At 40.8% G+C, this 16,273-nt stretch overlaps 3 protein-coding genes across 5 annotated transcripts; all 3 read right to left on the bottom strand.

Annotated features, from left to right (window-relative positions):
* Positions 1 to 927: 927 nt before the first annotated feature.
* Positions 928 to 4,538, bottom strand: LOC6731484 (flocculation protein FLO11). Its single transcript, XM_016179782.3, has 3 exons — positions 4,305 to 4,538; positions 1,518 to 2,060; positions 928 to 1,386 (listed from the first exon to the last, which is right to left on the bottom strand). Exons 1-3 carry the CDS (start codon positions 4,363 to 4,365, stop codon positions 1,175 to 1,177), a joined length of 816 nt encoding a protein of 271 aa, XP_016024164.1. The 5' UTR covers positions 4,366 to 4,538; the 3' UTR covers positions 928 to 1,174.
* Positions 4,438 to 8,700, bottom strand: LOC6731483 (probable GPI-anchored adhesin-like protein PGA25). 3 transcript variants are annotated; one of them, XM_039293523.2, is made up of 4 exons: positions 8,402 to 8,700; positions 8,154 to 8,348; positions 7,252 to 7,773; positions 4,438 to 7,025 (listed from the first exon to the last, which is right to left on the bottom strand). In XM_039293523.2, the coding sequence occupies exons 2-4, from the start codon at positions 8,212 to 8,214 to the stop codon at positions 6,790 to 6,792; spliced, it is 819 nt and encodes a 272-aa protein (XP_039149457.1). In that variant the 5' UTR covers positions 8,215 to 8,348; positions 8,402 to 8,700; the 3' UTR covers positions 4,438 to 6,789. The 3 variants fall into 3 exon arrangements, with proteins under 3 accessions (XP_039149457.1, XP_039149464.1, XP_016024163.1); XM_039293530.2 differs by having other exon boundaries at positions 8,154 to 8,331; XM_016179781.3 differs by having other exon boundaries at positions 8,154 to 8,700.
* A 406-nt stretch (positions 8,701 to 9,106) lies between these two features.
* LOC6731482 lies at positions 9,107 to 13,012 on the bottom strand. Its single transcript, XM_002078595.4, has 4 exons — positions 12,803 to 13,012; positions 12,622 to 12,707; positions 10,871 to 10,997; positions 9,107 to 10,325 (listed from the first exon to the last, which is right to left on the bottom strand). The coding sequence occupies exons 1-4, from the start codon at positions 12,852 to 12,854 to the stop codon at positions 10,024 to 10,026; spliced, it is 567 nt and encodes a 188-aa protein (XP_002078631.1). The 5' UTR covers positions 12,855 to 13,012; the 3' UTR covers positions 9,107 to 10,023.
* Positions 13,013 to 16,273: the final 3,261 nt, after the last annotated feature.

Here is a 16,273-nt window from a genome sequence, read left to right as displayed (position 1 = left end):
AGTTAGTCTAATCTATACAATAATGTGGACATGCAGTTCATAATCTAATTCTGCAAGGAGTCGTTAAGTCTAATTGTATTGCTCATTTTTTATCAATTTGTAAAACGTGCAGGTCAGTTTTAAAATTGCTATAATTGGTTAAACTTCGAGATAAGCCGATTAGATACTTTTTTTCGAAAAACTTTAAGTAGCAATAGTTGAGGGAACGTCGGTAAATGTTTTTGTTGAGTTTTTAGCGCACTTTATAGTGGTATTTATTTGGCGCTATAAAATCAATTTATTGATAAGCGCGTGCTCGTATATTTAATGCGTTTAGTGTTTCCCGAAGTCCCAAAAATTATTTAATGAAATCTTATCTAATCAATGATAAGCCAATGCTATTGTGTGTTTGATTTCCTTGTTGATTTTGTCTTTGGGCTTGTCTTGAGCAAATTTGTTTAGCATAAATGGCCTAAAAGTATGCCACCGCCTCGTTTTTTAGCATACTATGTTTGCTCAGTAAATGAAATCGTACCACTAGGCGTATACGTGACATTGGCATTGGTAAGGTATAGGGAACTCCTTAGAAAGCTACAAACATTTTGTCGCCTAACCATAATTTATGATTTCAAATCTCGACATTAAACTGCAGAGTTTAGAGACTTTTAAAGTTGTCTACAAATTATTGCTGCATGGATTGTATATAGCTTTCATTATATGGACAGGATGTGATCGCGCTGTACTTTAAAGCTCCATTTATCTTCCACAATATAAAAGTAGAGCCATAAAAAAATTCTTCTAAAGATATTAACCGAAAGTGCTATAAAGTTTAGGATATTTGAGTTTATTATCTGTGCCGCAGAGTGATGTCATGAATCACTTTTTTTTTCAAATTACTAATCATTAACAATTACAGACTCTCTTTCGAACTCAAATAAAACGAAGGACTTGCTTTCTTGTTTTTATAATTACAATTATTTATTAAGTCGCCTGAAGCGTTACATTTGGTTAGATTAAGTTTGTATACAATTACGATTGTATATATTTCGATTTTCGGGTTTGTGCATATCTTAAAGTTACATTTTCGACTTTTCGAATCACTTAACTATGAGCGCGGACTGATGAGTGTGGGTTCGCCTTAAAGAAACGAGGAATACTAGACTAAAGCACCGGGTAATGGATGATGATCGTGTCCCTAGTTGCGCTGCAGGGCGAATGCCACGATGGCCAGGAGCAGGGTGGCCAGAATGGAGCTCTGGAGCGCCGAGCTGCCGTTGCAGGCGTTCATACTGCACGGATTGCAGTTGGCCAGCTCCGTGTTGTTGTTCTGGATCTTCAGCTGCTCGCAAACACCTTCCATGGTGCTCACCCGGGAGCAACCGCGATCCGTCGACATGGTGCCATTCACTAGAATTTCAAATGAAAGATAAAAAGATTAAAATTTCATTTAGATTTCTGTAGAATCTATGCAAAAGGATCTATTTAACCATTTTGAATACTATGATCTATCCTGATGGATATCATTCGTGCAGACTCACCTGAAACCTGGACGGAATAGCAGTGGTAGGTGTACTCGGTATCGATCACCGCCCTGCGTTGCCTGATGGCCAGCGATGAAAGGGGCGTGGTGGTCTCCGCATCCTCATTCACTGGCACCAACCGGGTGGTGTTCAAGGCCACCGACAGGGCGGACAGATCCTCAGCGGGTGGCGTTGGCACTCCGGTGGTCGTTTGGACGGGTCCAGCGGTTGCGGGCGTGGGTATCGGAGCCTCAGTGCTCTCAGTGCTCTGGGTGCTCTCGGTGGTTGGATCGCTGGTGGTGGTTTCCACTGTCGTCGTCGTGGACTCCGTTGTGGGTGGATCCGTTTGGACACTCGTGATCACAGTTGTTGTTTCCGGTGTTGTTGTAGTTTCCTGCGTCGTGGTGGTGCTCGCTTCGGTGGTTGTGGTGGTGGTCACCGTGGAGGCTTCTGTGCTGCCGCCAGGATTAAAGAAATCCTCATTGCACGCCAGCAGGGGTGCATCCTTCGGCAGCTGGGCGCAATTATCGCACACATAGCACATGAGATCGGCGCGAATTACTGCAATTTAAAGAAAACATTGCCTTATTAAAACCATTTTTTTCTGCTTATCAATCAAAGTCATATAAATCGATCTAATTTAGAGGGCCAGGCTTGTTTATGATTTGATATTGTCTTATTCTAAGTTGACCCAAAATGACATTCTTATGCAAATATGTATATATTTTATGAAGCAGCACACACACCTCTTCAACTATCATCTCAGATTAAATTTTATACATTTTTATGGCGTATAAACAGTGCTAGCCCATTTTTCGCAAACATTTTATTGGACGCCTAGATATCTACATATAACTTAAAAGTGCTCAATTTACAGCTTTGGCAAACAGAAACATTGTGATAAGAGATAAATGATGACAATAAGAATGAAGAACACGTGAGCACCATAAATCAATTTGAATCCAAAGTATTTGCCGTATTATTTGCCCATTCTTTAGTATTACGTTGTTTGTGCTTTTCCATAGCCTTTGATCTAGCGCAAGTAGCTGTTTTTTATCTAGTTTTATATGGGCGCCCTTCGCCAGCGAATCGATTCCATTTGCATGTTATCGTCATCGCAGCAAATGGTAAATATTTGCCAGGTGCCAACACAGGTAAATAGAGTAACCTATCGGCGTGGCAACACTGGCGTAATTGCGTTAATTGCCTTATCAGCGGAGGTGGCTACCCTCTCCATAAAACCCAAATATCAGTGGAGTACCAGAAATGAGTCATATGATAATCCGACATGGAAGTTGATCTCTGCTTGACGGGCAGATTCCATATGATATTGATAACAGATATGAGATATCACACAACTCGTGCCGAAAGGGTAAGTTCTTGCAAAGTGAGTAAGTGCAGCAGACTTTAGGCTATTATCATGCCATAACATTTAAAATAATTTCGTTAAATCGTCACAATCAAATGGTTCAATACATCTCTGCCTGGCCTTTTTTGATTTATTATTGGAAATTTATCATAAATCATTGTGATTGATGGCGAGTTTTGGGGGCCTGAACGCAGGGTCTTAAATTCTCCAGCGGAACGACAACATTGTTGGGGTTTAATGGCACGTGATAAGCGCCACTGCCATTTGAAATTTGCACCTTTGACTCTCTCTCCCATTAATAGCGAGTATTACAAATTAGTTATTGTTATTATAATTTCCACATAATAAAAAGCTGCAACTCGGTGATTTTTTTGCAAATTTTTCCCTTAAACAAGGGTGCAACTGGTTGGGTTATTATTTACTTGGGTAAATCCATAAAATACCCCGTGATGCAAATGCTGTATTGAAAAGTCATTTAAAATTCTCAAGTCAAAGTTCGTTCTAGACGATTTGCCATTTCTTATACCGTTTAATGAAGAAAACAAACAAGTTTGAAGTGGATTTTGTTATACTATATAGTATACGTTACTCTTCTCGACTCAATAAGAAAAAAAAAACAAATGAAATGAAATCATTTGCAATTGCGTCAAAAGATCGTGAAAACGTATTATAAATTCAGGTTTGGTTCGGTTATTTTCTGAGTGGTGCTAATGGCCAGACGAGTTTTTCCATTTCGGGCCGCCTTTTGCGAAATGTGTTAAGTGTAACTATAACATTTTCAATTAGCAGCTGCCAGCCCGTTTCAATGTCAACTAATATTTGTTCGTTATTCACAATTTCCCCGACTGACTTTTCCTTTTCATCTGAGGCATAAATTAGAGAGGGCCGCCCCAATGATAATGCTACTATATATGAATAATGAAATCGAAGGGTGGGAGCTGGCTGCTTGGATGACATTTCCGCATCACACAAAATTGCTGGTTGAATGAAATAAAAAGCAATCTTTGCATTATTTATGACAGTTAAATAATAACAAATAAATTGAGCTTTTTTAATGTCACTGCTTTATATGCAAGATATTATGGCCAAAATGATCGTGATCTTGAATTCTGAATACATTTCGCTGGTTTTTTTGGCAACTGCATACATCTATCTGTAAATGTATCTGTAAATGTATCTGTATCTGTATCTGTGCAATAGCAACACTTGAGACACGAGCGTGTATTTATAGCGCAGCTATAAAATCCTCACGATATGTTTATCAGATCGCATGATTCCTTCTGGCGTTATCTGGTATCTGATATCTGATATCAGATATATGCCCATGATTTAGACCGTTTTGGGCGAAATAATGCACATCAAAGTTATCACGACACTTTTCACGATATTCTAATAGCCGCAAATACCCAAAGTGATTGTTTTTTTTTTTTTTTTACCTGGCAGGGCGATTAGCAACAGCAAAGAGCTGGCCAAAACGATTTGACTTTGGCGGAACATGGTATTTGTTTATTTCGAAATAAATATATTCTAGATATATTTGAAATAATTGTTTAGTGTATAGTATTTATGCTAGTTTAATTGGGCCGTTTGCGTTTGGATTTTCGCGCTTCTCGTTTATTGAAATTTATTTTATTTTTCTTATCAAGGCGACCGCAGTTTGCGAATTCTGAAATTTAACTGAAAATCTTGTGATTTGTTTGAGACTTTTTATAGAGTTTTATAAGCGGACTGCGCTGCTACTGCGACGTCAGTGGCTTCGATGCGTAAGAGAGCGGCTGTCAGAGCGGGACGGCACGTGGCCGACAGAGCGAGAGGGGGCGACAGATGAAGAGCGAGTTTACCGGTTTTCTTTATTGATAACAAATTAATTTATAATGCATACCAAACGAGCACCAAATTAATTGATCGCCAAGAGAGCCAGCCGCCAATGCTCTTAACTCCACTCGAGTGCTGGTTCTCTTAAATAGGTAATGCCTGAAACTGGGTTCTTCCGGGATAAAAGATGCAAATGCAAATGATTCAGAACTGGGAATTCATTTGACTTTTCAGTACGATTCCTCACACCCTTTTTATTGCACTTTATTTCAGAGCCCCAGACATTTTTTCCTCGTTAATTAAGCAGCTAATTGTTAGTCAGCGTGTGTAATCGTTAATCCCAACATTTAACTTAATATCACTCGCGCATTTACATAATATTCGTCACTTTTGGATGGTTGTCCCATGATTATTATTCAATATCGGAGCACGAAAAGCAAACAGTTTCGAATCAGAAAGAGCCGAGCAATTAACAGAGATTTCTTTGTGGCTCCTATTGGCTCACTCCATTGGCACCTGCGCTATTTTTGCTGGCTTAGAACCTTCGATTCGCAATAGCTTAACGAAATTTTCCAGTCGAGTAAGCCCCAAGGTCGCTTTGGCTCGCATTTTAATTCAATTCGCCTGTTGACCCAGAAAAAAAGAAGCGCGAAGACTGGGGGCAAGGTCAACTGATAAGCCGAACTTTTGTAAGGTGTGGAGTTTGTTTTTGGGTGGGTTTGTTGTTCTGCTTTTGTTTTCTATTTATTTTTAAAATTAAGGCTTCGATAATAGAGGAATGTGTATTGTAAACATTCGGTATCAATGTTTCCATTTCACATTCTAATTTGCTTAAGTCACTCATGTTGCACATTTAAACTTATCTATATACAAACATAATTTATTCATTATTTATTATATTTTTAAATAAATAACGGCCCTGAAGCTTAACGCTTGCATTTCGTAGATCGTGTGTCTTGGCCAAATGCAAATAACTCATCATTTACCGGCCGCAGTTCGTGCCAAATGTCGAGTGAATCTGGTTAGTGCCGCCGGCTGGTTTAACTGACGCATTGTCTGAAAAGCGCAGACGGGAGATAAAAACCATAACTTCCCCGGGCACAAAAAGTCGATGGGAAAAGTTGCAGTTATATATCTTTCAAAGTGTCGACGACATCACGTAGAGCGCTAAATGCGATATTGATACTCATTCTCTTAAAGATTCTCTGTGTGAATTCTCTTCGAGAATCGCTTGAAAGCCGGGCTTTTTGAATGACTTTTGGGCATGCTCGTCATACACAAGGTACTTTACCGTCCCGGAAGCCGACGAAAATAAAACGGGGAAGTGTTTTAAAATCCCCCCAAATGCGAGCCCACAAATCGAGAAGTTATATATATGTTTATATATATACATATATCACATATTGTCCGCATCAGGCTAACAAATTTGGCAGTTGCATTTTAGCCGTTTAGAGCAAGTTTCCTTAAAGTGCTGCTGCCCGTTTGCCGGTCGCGTTTCCTCATCGCTTTATTAAGAACTTTACTTAATTCCGGGCCGCGAAATAATAATACCATAAATCTGGTAAAAGCTTTAGGCAGCAATTGCCACTCGACTTCCTAACGCTTATCGGACGGCCTAAACGCTTTGGCCAGTTGCCCAGTTGATCGTTGTATCAAATAGTATTATCAGACTTTTTCGGGTCGCATGAAGTCATGGAAATCATGGAGCACACGACTCATACCGAATACCGTATACCTCGTCATCGCTCTTATCGCCAGCGACTAATTGATTTGATTGCGATACGCCTGCAACTTGAATGAACTCAATGAGCGAGCACTTTCCCCAGCTGGTAAAATTTTAAAAAAGGGACAATGCCTTCCTTATCGATGCCAATTAAACAATTATGCGAAAATAGCTCAGGTGTGCTCATGGCCCCCAGACCATCGACGATTCGAGTGGTAAGCGCGGTATAAATAGACACATCATGTGCCCGCCTCTAAATCGGCAAACGCTACCCAAAAAACAATGAACTCAGACACCAAAGTCGAAATCGAAGTTGTGGCGGCCATATATCTTGTATTTCTATATATCATATCGATTGGCCCCACACTGTGTCTGCTGATTCTCTACCATATCGGATGGCGGGTCATAAATGCCATTAGCGTGAGTACCGCCAGCAATGTCCAGAATGGGCCATTGTTTCCACTGGCTGATCCGATGGCGATCGGTTGGTTGCATCCATCGTCCTGGCACTTATGGCATCCGGCCACAGTCCAGTTCTCGAAGAGCCCGTCGCATCCATCCGTCTGATTGCTCTTCCTGGCGGTGGTGCAGCCCCTCTTGGTGATCGTCGATTCGTTAACTGTGGAGCAGGTGGGGGTTTAAATAAATCATAATAAATATAATAATATTTTCCTATCTATCTTTATACAAATCATTACATCTAGTGCACTTCAGTTTGCACTTGGTTCTATTTTCCCATGACTCAGTTGTAGATAACTTATCGCCATGGGTGGGAGCATCACACCAGGTGGCGTTTTTATGATTTTTATGATGCACACCCATGGGAATGGGCGGCAGTTGCTTACGTTGGAGAGTCACTGTGTAGCAGAAGGGGATTGGCACATCGAGATCGACCTGTCGTGCACTCGATCTCCGCCTGCGTCGCTCCTCCTCCTCCTCCTCATCTTCGTCCTCCTCCTCCTCTTCGCTGACCACTTCCCCCGCTGATGCTCCTCCAGCTGCTCCCCCAGTGGCACCTCCAGCTGCACCTCCAGTTGCTCCTCCAGCTGCTCCTCCAGCTGCACCTCCAGCTGCACCTCCAGCTGCACCTCCAGTTGCTCCTCCGCCTGCTGGCATGATGCCTATGGTCGCCGATTCGTCGCTTTCATAGTCCTCTTCCTCTTCGCTGGCATTGGATGAGGAGGGGCCAGGAGCACTATTTGTATTATTCGTTGCAGCAGGTGATGGAGAAGGAGCAGGACTTGGTGTTGGGCTGGAGTTGGCGGGTGTGCCCTGTCCATTGCCGCTCATCAGTGGAACCTCACACACTTCCATTTCACTTAGCTGCGTATTTTCATCGCAGTCTTCACATTTGTAGCAACGCAAAGCTGGGCAAAAAAGAGATTTTAAATAAATATTAAGTTAAAATAAAAAAATATGTATCTTTAAGTCATTTTAATATTTTTGTTGGTTTTATGCCAATAACATAACTAAATATGCATCATATAAAATGCAAAATTAAGTTTATTTCACAGTGCTTGCAACAGGAAACATGAACCTATGACCTTGAGATAGACCTTTCCATTAACCCGTGGGTGCGTGAGGTTGCGCCTTATCAGATTCACCTTATCAGCTGGATTACCCAAGCAATAAGCGCACCCCTCTGTTTGGTTCAACGTTGCGTATGCGCAACTTTTGTAACTCGCTTCGGGGTCAATCAATTAGCATATGGTGTAGGGCTTACACCACTCGATGATTTATGACGTACCTGAAACACATGGGCCACAGCCAACGAAAGCCACTAGAAGTAGAAGCCACAAGGAGCGCATTCCGGGCAGGTTGATGGGTTGGTGAATGTTGAATGGATGGGGGGTTCAAACTTTCAATTTGCCAAACGTCAAGGTGTCAGAGCAGGCAACTTTCCCAGATTGAGCAGCCCCTTCCTTCTGTGGATATATATTTCCTATAAATATATTTATTTTTTCACCGCTCCACCGTCGTGTCAGCAGTAGCTACCGAAAATTCAAATCGAACTGGCACAAAGAACCTTCCGGAGTCTGTTGTTTGCTCCATCAAAAACTGAATTTCATAGCCATAAATGGGTGGGTTGGGGGAGGACTTGGGGGGTTGACTCATGATTTGAGGGGCTGGTGAAACATGTAGTTCACGGGAAGCACGGGAAAAAACTACATGCTACATACGATAGCATCGGGCCAGACTTTCAAATTAAATGCGAGTGACAGGGAGGGCATGATGGAGCGACAGAGCTCGAGCTATTGATAAGCGGGCGTAGGGGGCGGGAAAAACTGAAGCATCTTACATGAGTAATGGGAAAATTATCTTTGATTGCTGAGCACAAGTCCAAAAAGGAGCAAAAAAAAAAAAAACAACAAAAGCAAAATGTGTGATATGCGCTGGGAGTTTTTTCGGCACTCGAAGTGTTGGATACCGTTGAAAAGAAAGTAAGTAAGTAGGTAAGTAAGAGGTATTACGAATATTGCGCATACGCTCTGTTGGCCTTAGACAAAATACAAAATAAAAATAATTTATATAAAAAAAAGAGGGATGGTAATAAATAACTAACTTTTATGGGAATACCCATTTTATTTCATAGATACTTTCTCCCAAACTCCACTAACCCAAATACCCGTTATCACGATGCCAAAACTGTTATACAAGTTCCGTCATCGTTATCGGTTAGTTAAAAATTCGTACGCCAAATTCTTTTATACTGTCATACAGCATTTATTGTGTGCTCGGAATGTTCAATTTAGTTTCCATTTCAAAAACCGCTTACAAACTAAGCAGAACTGAGAGCTCAACGCGTCGCAAAAAAACATATGGTACTATATAGTGTTTTTTAGGCGATTTGAAGCTCACGTAATAATTGTTGCATTGCTTTTCGTTGACATTTTCCTCTAATTGCACATTTACTAACATTTATTGCATTTGTTTCACGTGATTCCTAAATTCGCGTCTTGCATTAAGTTGATTGTTGTTTGCTTGCGGCTTTTACAGTATATTTACGTACTATCAAATTTTCAATATTCTAACACGAATTCATTGACTAGACATATAAGCACTTTTGAATTTCAATTTACCTAAGAAATAATATCAGAATTAAAGGCAATTGGTGAATTCCTATGCTCATCGCTCCAAGCCATTTAAAACTAACAATCTGAATAGTAACATAATAAAGCTGAACAACAAGAGCTAATGGCATAGAATGCCAAACACTGATATATAGGATGCATGGTAACACATACATACATATCCCTACTCTTTATTTTGCCGGTATTTATTTTCGAAATCGAAAGTTTCATATTTGTTTTGAATCAAAGCGAACTTTTCTGTGTGTGTTTGCCTTCTTGTATGTACTGTATCGGTGTTTCGGTGTATCGTGTGTGTGCTGTGCTTACATTTCTAGGGTTAAGGGTGTAGGGGGTTAAATGGGTTTCAGTAGTGAGTGGCATTGAAGCACCTGTACGAATCAGCGACATTGCACTCAAATATTTACAAAGTAATCGGATCGGCGAGGGTAACGCTAAGGGTAACTCAACCTAAATGCAACCATCATGCCACCACCACTCGTTCCACGGTTATCTGTCCATATCCCTTACACACCATCCAACATAGCCTTAGCAGCCCAATTGGAGCGCAATCATGGCCAGAATCGAAGCCAGGGAAAGCGTTACGGCCGCCGCACCATTGCACCGATGCGATTTGCAGATGCCGCAGAAGAACGCATCCTCCGCGGAGATTTCGTCGTCCTCCTCCGCATCCTGGCCGTGGCCCTTCCTTCGCTTGTTCTGGTTGCGATTCCGCTGCTCCCGCTCCTCGGGGCTCGGGATGCGCAGCTTGGTACGCAGGATCTCGCAGGCATCCGAGTCGCCGGTGTCCAGTTGGCAGAAGCGCGCCGTCACCACTTTTCTTGTATCAGCTGCGGAAAATAGCAGGATATCGAAATTCAAGAATTAGTTTACTTGAGCTCTACTTAGTTGGGTTCATTCATATATATCTGTTATACTTATATAACTTTATTTGAAGCGTTAAAATCTTATTTAAAAATTTAAGTGATTTTTATTCCTCATTGCTTATCAATTAAAATGACTATAGCACTAAAGTTCAAGTAATTTTATTTAGATTTTAATGCTTTAAAATCCTTAAATTGCTAAAGGAATGCAACAAATAAACTTAATTGTTGTCATAAACAGTAAGTGCTTTGAATAAACAATCTGTGTCATGTGAACTATGAAATTTGTCTTTATCTTTAGGGCTTCTTTTATTGACAATCTAGTCGCACTGCAAATTGCAGCTTTATTTCTAACCATTTGATAAGAATCACTTATTAGCCATAAGAATGAGTCAAGTTGCAGTAAAATGTGATAACATTACTCAAGGGAATTTAATATATATTATTATTAATATTATAATATATATTATTATTAATATATTTTATATTTTATTCTTTTTAAAAATACTCACGATCTTTGGCCACAACTTTTTGGCAATTCATGAGCGGACTTTTGTTGGCGCCATTATCGAAATATGAGAACTTATTCAAGTCAAATAGCCAGGTGTCCAGCGATTTCATTTTGTCCAAAGTGCACTCCTAAAATAATATATAATAATCAATCAATTTAATCCGGGTAACAAAGAATGCCTATTGTTTGCTTAATCAATGTATTAATTGCTGTTGCACTCGGTGCGTAAGTTATTAATCTTATCGACGAATCATTCGTGGAATCATTCGACCATATCTTTAACGATGCGTTTTCCGGATGGCCTTGGTATCCAGACCAAGACCACTTGAACTCTATTTGTTTGGCACCGATAAGTAGTGCAATAAAACGATTCGTGGAAAGGCTTAGGAGTTTAGGTATCAGCAATTGCCGAGAAAGGGGAAGACCCCATTTAAGTTTCAGCGATAATGTGTAATGTAATGTTTATCACAAGCAATCGCCAACTTGCAGCTATAATGACTATTATACTGAACTATGCGAAAATAATTAATTGTAAAGTGCTTTCTAAGTTCTTAATTGCTTTAGACTTTCATTTAATAAAAAATAACTAAATGTCAGTGTCACATTTGTTGTTCTCTTTGCGATTTAAAATCTTCACTTTGACAAACCACATAAATTAATGGGATTATTTTGGCGCATCTAATTTGATTTTGAATTATTTATTTTGACACAAAATTGAGTTTCGCGCACAATACAAGATAAGATTCCCGTGATTAATAATTCAGAGCACTAATAATCAGAACATTTTGCGCCATTCGCTGTTTCGTGGCTGCTTGCTTATTCACATCTCTGATTTGACAAATGAAATAAATTTTAAGAGTTTACTTGACGTCTCTAAAAACAAATTTGGCTATCACTTTCAGCAATGATAAGAAAGTCGCACGGGACTTTTCGCGAGTTTGACATTGAGTTTTTTCGATAGTCTAGGAAAGTTATGGTTTTTGTAGAAATAAATAAAAAAATATCTATTATTATTATGTCTATTCATAACAAAAGTTATTTTCAGATGTCAAAAACGTTTAACTTAACAGAAGAAAATTCTAGATCACTTAAGAATCTGAATACTTATCCTTAATATACAAAATATTTTAATGCTTATTTTAAACAATTACTTGGCTTTAATATTAGTGATGGGGAGTAGTTTTGGTAGCATTGTAAGCCACTTGAGCTCAGGTGTCGCCACTTCAAATCAAAGTAATTCTAGCAACGGGCAACTGGACTCCTACAAGAACCTGTCAGCTTGAAATTTACGCTGTTGGACTTTGGTTGAAAGTTGAAAGTATTTTAACTGTTTGGCACGTGGCCGGGTTAAGTAGCAGTCGGCTAAAAAAAAAGGGGCGATAGATGCCAGTAACAGAAAATTCACTTAGCCTGAAAAAAAGGGGAAAAGTGGGAAGTGGCAAGTGGGTGGCCACCACAAGAGGACGACGACGGAGCACGTTTCCGTTTCCGCTTTTGTGGGCTCCATTTCCAACGGTTGCTCTGTGCTATTTTTTTTTCATTTTTTGTAGTATTTTGGGAGTGCAAATTTATGTGCCATGTAGCTTTAACTTGCGACCGTCTGAAAAACTAAGGTCGATTTGGATCCGATTAGGTTTGAAAAGGTTGAACCAACTTGACCTGGCAACCCAGTGGCCCACCAACAGGTCACACGGCCAGTAATCAATCAATGCGCCCATGGATAATGTCCTGGCAATCTGCTTTCCAACTCACCTCCGCCACTATGCTGGAATTTGAGCCCAGATCGGCGCAGCTGGGATTATCACTGGAATCGCAGACATAACACCTGATGGCTGCGCCTGTGGGATATGCAATATACATTTTTACATTTTTTTACATTTTCATTTTGGGAATTTCTGAATTTACAAGCCCAATAACCGCAGGCAACACACACCATTTGAAACGAGGGCCAATAGGGCCGCCAGTGGCAATAGGATTCCCCACATGATTCGCACTATAATTCCTTTTCTTTGATTTATTTCCTTTGCGTTGGCAGATTTTTCAAATATTTTCTGGCACTCGCGCGCTGTGATTTTCTCGAATTTTCCGCTCCAAGACGCTCGGGAGGTTCTTTCGCTGCCGTTGGCCAAAGGCAAACTGAAATTGTTGGCCAGCTTGGTGAAGGCAATTGCCAGCAAAAGGACGACGACTACGTCATCGTTTTTGGACCGACCCGAATCGAAACGAAACGAAGCGAAGCTTCTCGTCCTGCGTCCTTTGTCCTTCGTCCTGGGATCCCTTTGCCTGCGTGGGTGCGTCGCTTGAGTGGCTCCTGATTCCGACAGTAATAACGTCTTGGCTGCCCCACATGGCAGCAAAGGAAAATTTATTTAAATTGCAAAATGCGAAATGCACCAGCCCAAACCAAAGATGGCAACTACTCGTCAAAGGAGCAGCAGCAGCAGCGCGACGGGAAAAATGCAATTTCCTTGTGGCCAAACACTTTTGGCCTCTGTACCGCGGCTCAACACCAAAGCCAATAAGATGTAATGGCGAAAAAATTTGAATAATAAAGTTTTATTCCAAAAATAACTGAGTAAATAGAAAATGTTGGTTATATGCACAGAGAGAAACTGAGCCTCTTTACTTGCAATAATATTCCTTAAAGTTATGATTTAATTATGTAAAGAAAAGTGGTAAAAGGTATTAAAAATAAAATGCTTGAAACTTTTTAAGTGCCTCTCAAATTATAAAAACACTATCCTTTTAACAACTTCAGTTCGTAGTTTGCCACTGAAGCTGAAATTAAATTATGTATTTATAAAAAAAAGCGCGAAATGAGTAGTTTTGCAGCTCCAGCGAGATTCTGCTAGAATATGAGTGCCTGGAGAGCTGCGAAAACGTGGAAAAGCGAACTGAATGGAAAGGATGCAGGGGAGAGGGTGTTGGTGCCCAGAGGATTGGGTGGCAGCAGCAACAAAGCGCAGCAATTAGTGGCACCCAAGAGCGAAAACTCATCGGCGTTCCTGCAATGCGGCTTCCCCATTCTTTTTCCTGACCTCGTCGCATGGCCACAGGACGACATCCCGGGCGTGGGCGCCCATTTATCGCCAGCTCACGGTTGTCCTCACATACAGGAAACCGCATCCCCGCCAGAAACGCCTCACCCCGATTCCGAAACCGAAACCGAATCCCGTGCCTTTCATATCTCCCGTGGGGCAGAGCAGCTGGCAAGCGTTTCCATTTATCATAAACAATGCAGACCGTGATTGGTGTAGGCCGCGACCCTGGCCCCAAAAGCCCACCAAAAGGGTTAGCAAATGGGGCCGCTTGTGTTTCTGGTGGATAATAAAGGAATAGTCGCGTGGCTGCAGGTGGTTGTGGAATTGCCAACAGGCACTTACTTTGCAGCAGTTTAAAATCAATCTTTAAAGTTTCAGGAATAAAAGGAATATTAACTTGTTTTTTTTTAGATAACCCATACTCTTATCAGATAATTGGCGCCCTTGTTCTAGAAAAACAACTAATAAAATTTACTTCAAGCAAACAACGCAAGACAAAACTTCTGGAATGTTAAAAGTTTCAATTGTAACAACTTTATTAAAAGGGCTAAGTCGAAGTAATCCACTCCTGAAACTCGCAACTCGCAGCGGAATTTCGAATTAGCGCCAACTGCAATTACCCTTTGGAGCAGCGTAGTTTCACTACTTTCCTCTGGCCGTGGGCCATAAAATCGCAGCCTGTTGCACAGGGAAAGGTTGAAATAAAAACGAAATCAGAACCAGACCAATTTCACCAATTTCACCAAATAAGGTTGCGAGTGGCAAGGACACAATCCGAGCTTTCTGGACAATGACGATGATGGCATCCGAGTGTTGATGTCATAATTCTCGAGGTGTTCGGTGGATTCTCCGCATCGCATGCCGCCACTTCATTTGCTAACAGCAACGGGACATAATTAAAACTGTTTATGCACGCTTCCGTTTCCGGTTGGCATTTCATTTCATTTGGGTTCCCTAGAATGTAAGGCATTCATATGCTTTCGACTTTTACAACTTGACACATTTTCGTAGGAACTCAACTTCGTTTTACAACCCTTTTATCTTTGCATCGAACCGTGCAAATCGGAAAACGTACTTTTTCTCTCATTCTTTTTTCCAGTCTGTTTTACCATGGCCATAAATTTTGTTTTGCCAAAATGGGAAAAAAACGCAACAACATTTTTTGGGTCAAAAGTTTGTCTGCTGTTGTGGATTTCCACCCGCAAAATGACCTTTAATTAGTTGAAATTTTCGCTTGGCATGCTAATTGAAAAACTTTTTGCCTCTCCGCCGCATTGATGAAATATTTACGGCTGTGTAGTAAAACTGTGTCAGACAATCCTATCCAGACGTACCCAGTTGAAGCTACACAGTCACAAAAGAGAACCCGAGTCGGTAAACGTTGGACTTCTGTGTTGACTCTAGTGTAATTAAGCTTTATTACGTATACGCACCGTTCCACGCACTTAGCCGCCGGTTCCCGTTGCCAATTAGTTTGTTCAGCTGCCAAGGACGCTGGAATACCAATCCCAGTTAGCTGCGGTGCCACCAATAAACATAAAACTTTATCGTTGGCTATATCTGGCAGCTTCTGGGCAAATCAATCGCTACAAATACACTTGCAAGTGCTGGAGAGTTGGAACATAAAAAGAATTGCTTGCACAATTGCAAAAGAATCCCACACACAGTTCGTGGGGATTATTCTGCACTACACACCATATGTGTGTGTGCCACCAGCGAAGGTATTTTATGGCTGATTGGGGAATCCAACCGGCTTAAACTCAAATATAAATAAATTTCAATTGACGTGCAAAACTACTTTTCTGTGGTAGCATGTAATATATAGGTAACTGAATTTAAAAGGATAAAGCTCTTTAAAATGGTTTAATTTAGGATATCTTGTTAATCTAGGAGGAAACTATCGATCTACTTAAAATTACTAAAAGCTAATCAGTTCTGGTATAAATCTTTGTTATAACATAAAATATATAAATTCAATAATAAATTCACTAGATCCCCCGAAATCACTTGAACAATTGCCAGGCCGATCATCTCCGGAGCGCTAAGCAGATGAAATCAATTTGGCAGGCAAACAATGCCAAAGTACGTAATTTTTTCCAGCAATCACTTGCACTTGACTGCCATCGCCGTTCAAGCAGCCTCAGGTGGGCCGAAGGCTAAAGGAAAATCGACCAGGAAAATGCAGGGATTTCCTGCTACTTGCCCCATCTAACCCTTCCACGATTCACAGGTCAATGAGCCAACGGAGCACGGATGTTGGAAATGAAAGAGCGATGCAACTCGAAGAACTATGGCAGCAATTTGTGGGTGTCTTCCGTGCTGCACGTGCCACAGGAATTTGGGAGCAAGTGCAGCGCATGGCA

The sequence above is a fragment of the Drosophila simulans genome, chromosome 2L (assembly GCF_016746395.2).
Source record: "Drosophila simulans strain w501 chromosome 2L, Prin_Dsim_3.1, whole genome shotgun sequence".
Taxonomy (NCBI): Eukaryota; Metazoa; Arthropoda; class Insecta; order Diptera; family Drosophilidae; genus Drosophila; species Drosophila simulans.
This window is presented reverse-complemented; position numbering and strand designations above follow the sequence as displayed.

Excerpts from the sequence above, each read along its gene's own strand:
- LOC6731483 (XM_016179781.3), bottom strand. The coding sequence starts at position 8,214 with ATGCGCTCCTTGTGGCTTCTACTTCTAGTGGCTTTCGTTGGCTGTGGC. Across the intron at positions 7,774-8,153 it reads CTGTGGCCCATGTGTTTCAG|CTTTGCGTTGCTACAAATGT; the intron begins GTACGTCATAAA and ends TTTTTTGCCCAG. Across the intron at positions 7,026-7,251 it reads CTACACAGTGACTCTCCAAC|TTAACGAATCGACGATCACC; the intron begins GTAAGCAACTGC and ends CCTGCTCCACAG.
- LOC6731482 (XM_002078595.4), bottom strand. The coding sequence starts at position 12,854 with ATGTGGGGAATCCTATTGCCACTGGCGGCCCTATTGGCCCTCGTTTCA. Across the intron at positions 12,708-12,802 it reads ATTGGCCCTCGTTTCAAATG|GCGCAGCCATCAGGTGTTAT; the intron begins GTGTGTGTTGCC and ends CATATCCCACAG. Across the intron at positions 10,326-10,870 it reads AAAAGTTGTGGCCAAAGATC|CTGATACAAGAAAAGTGGTG; the intron begins GTGAGTATTTTT and ends TATTTTCCGCAG.
- LOC6731484 (XM_016179782.3), bottom strand. The coding sequence starts at position 4,365 with ATGTTCCGCCAAAGTCAAATCGTTTTGGCCAGCTCTTTGCTGTTGCTA. Across the intron at positions 2,061-4,304 it reads GTTGCTAATCGCCCTGCCAG|TAATTCGCGCCGATCTCATG; the intron begins GTAAAAAAAAAA and ends TTTAAATTGCAG. Across the intron at positions 1,387-1,517 it reads CTATTCCGTCCAGGTTTCAG|TGAATGGCACCATGTCGACG; the intron begins GTGAGTCTGCAC and ends TTGAAATTCTAG.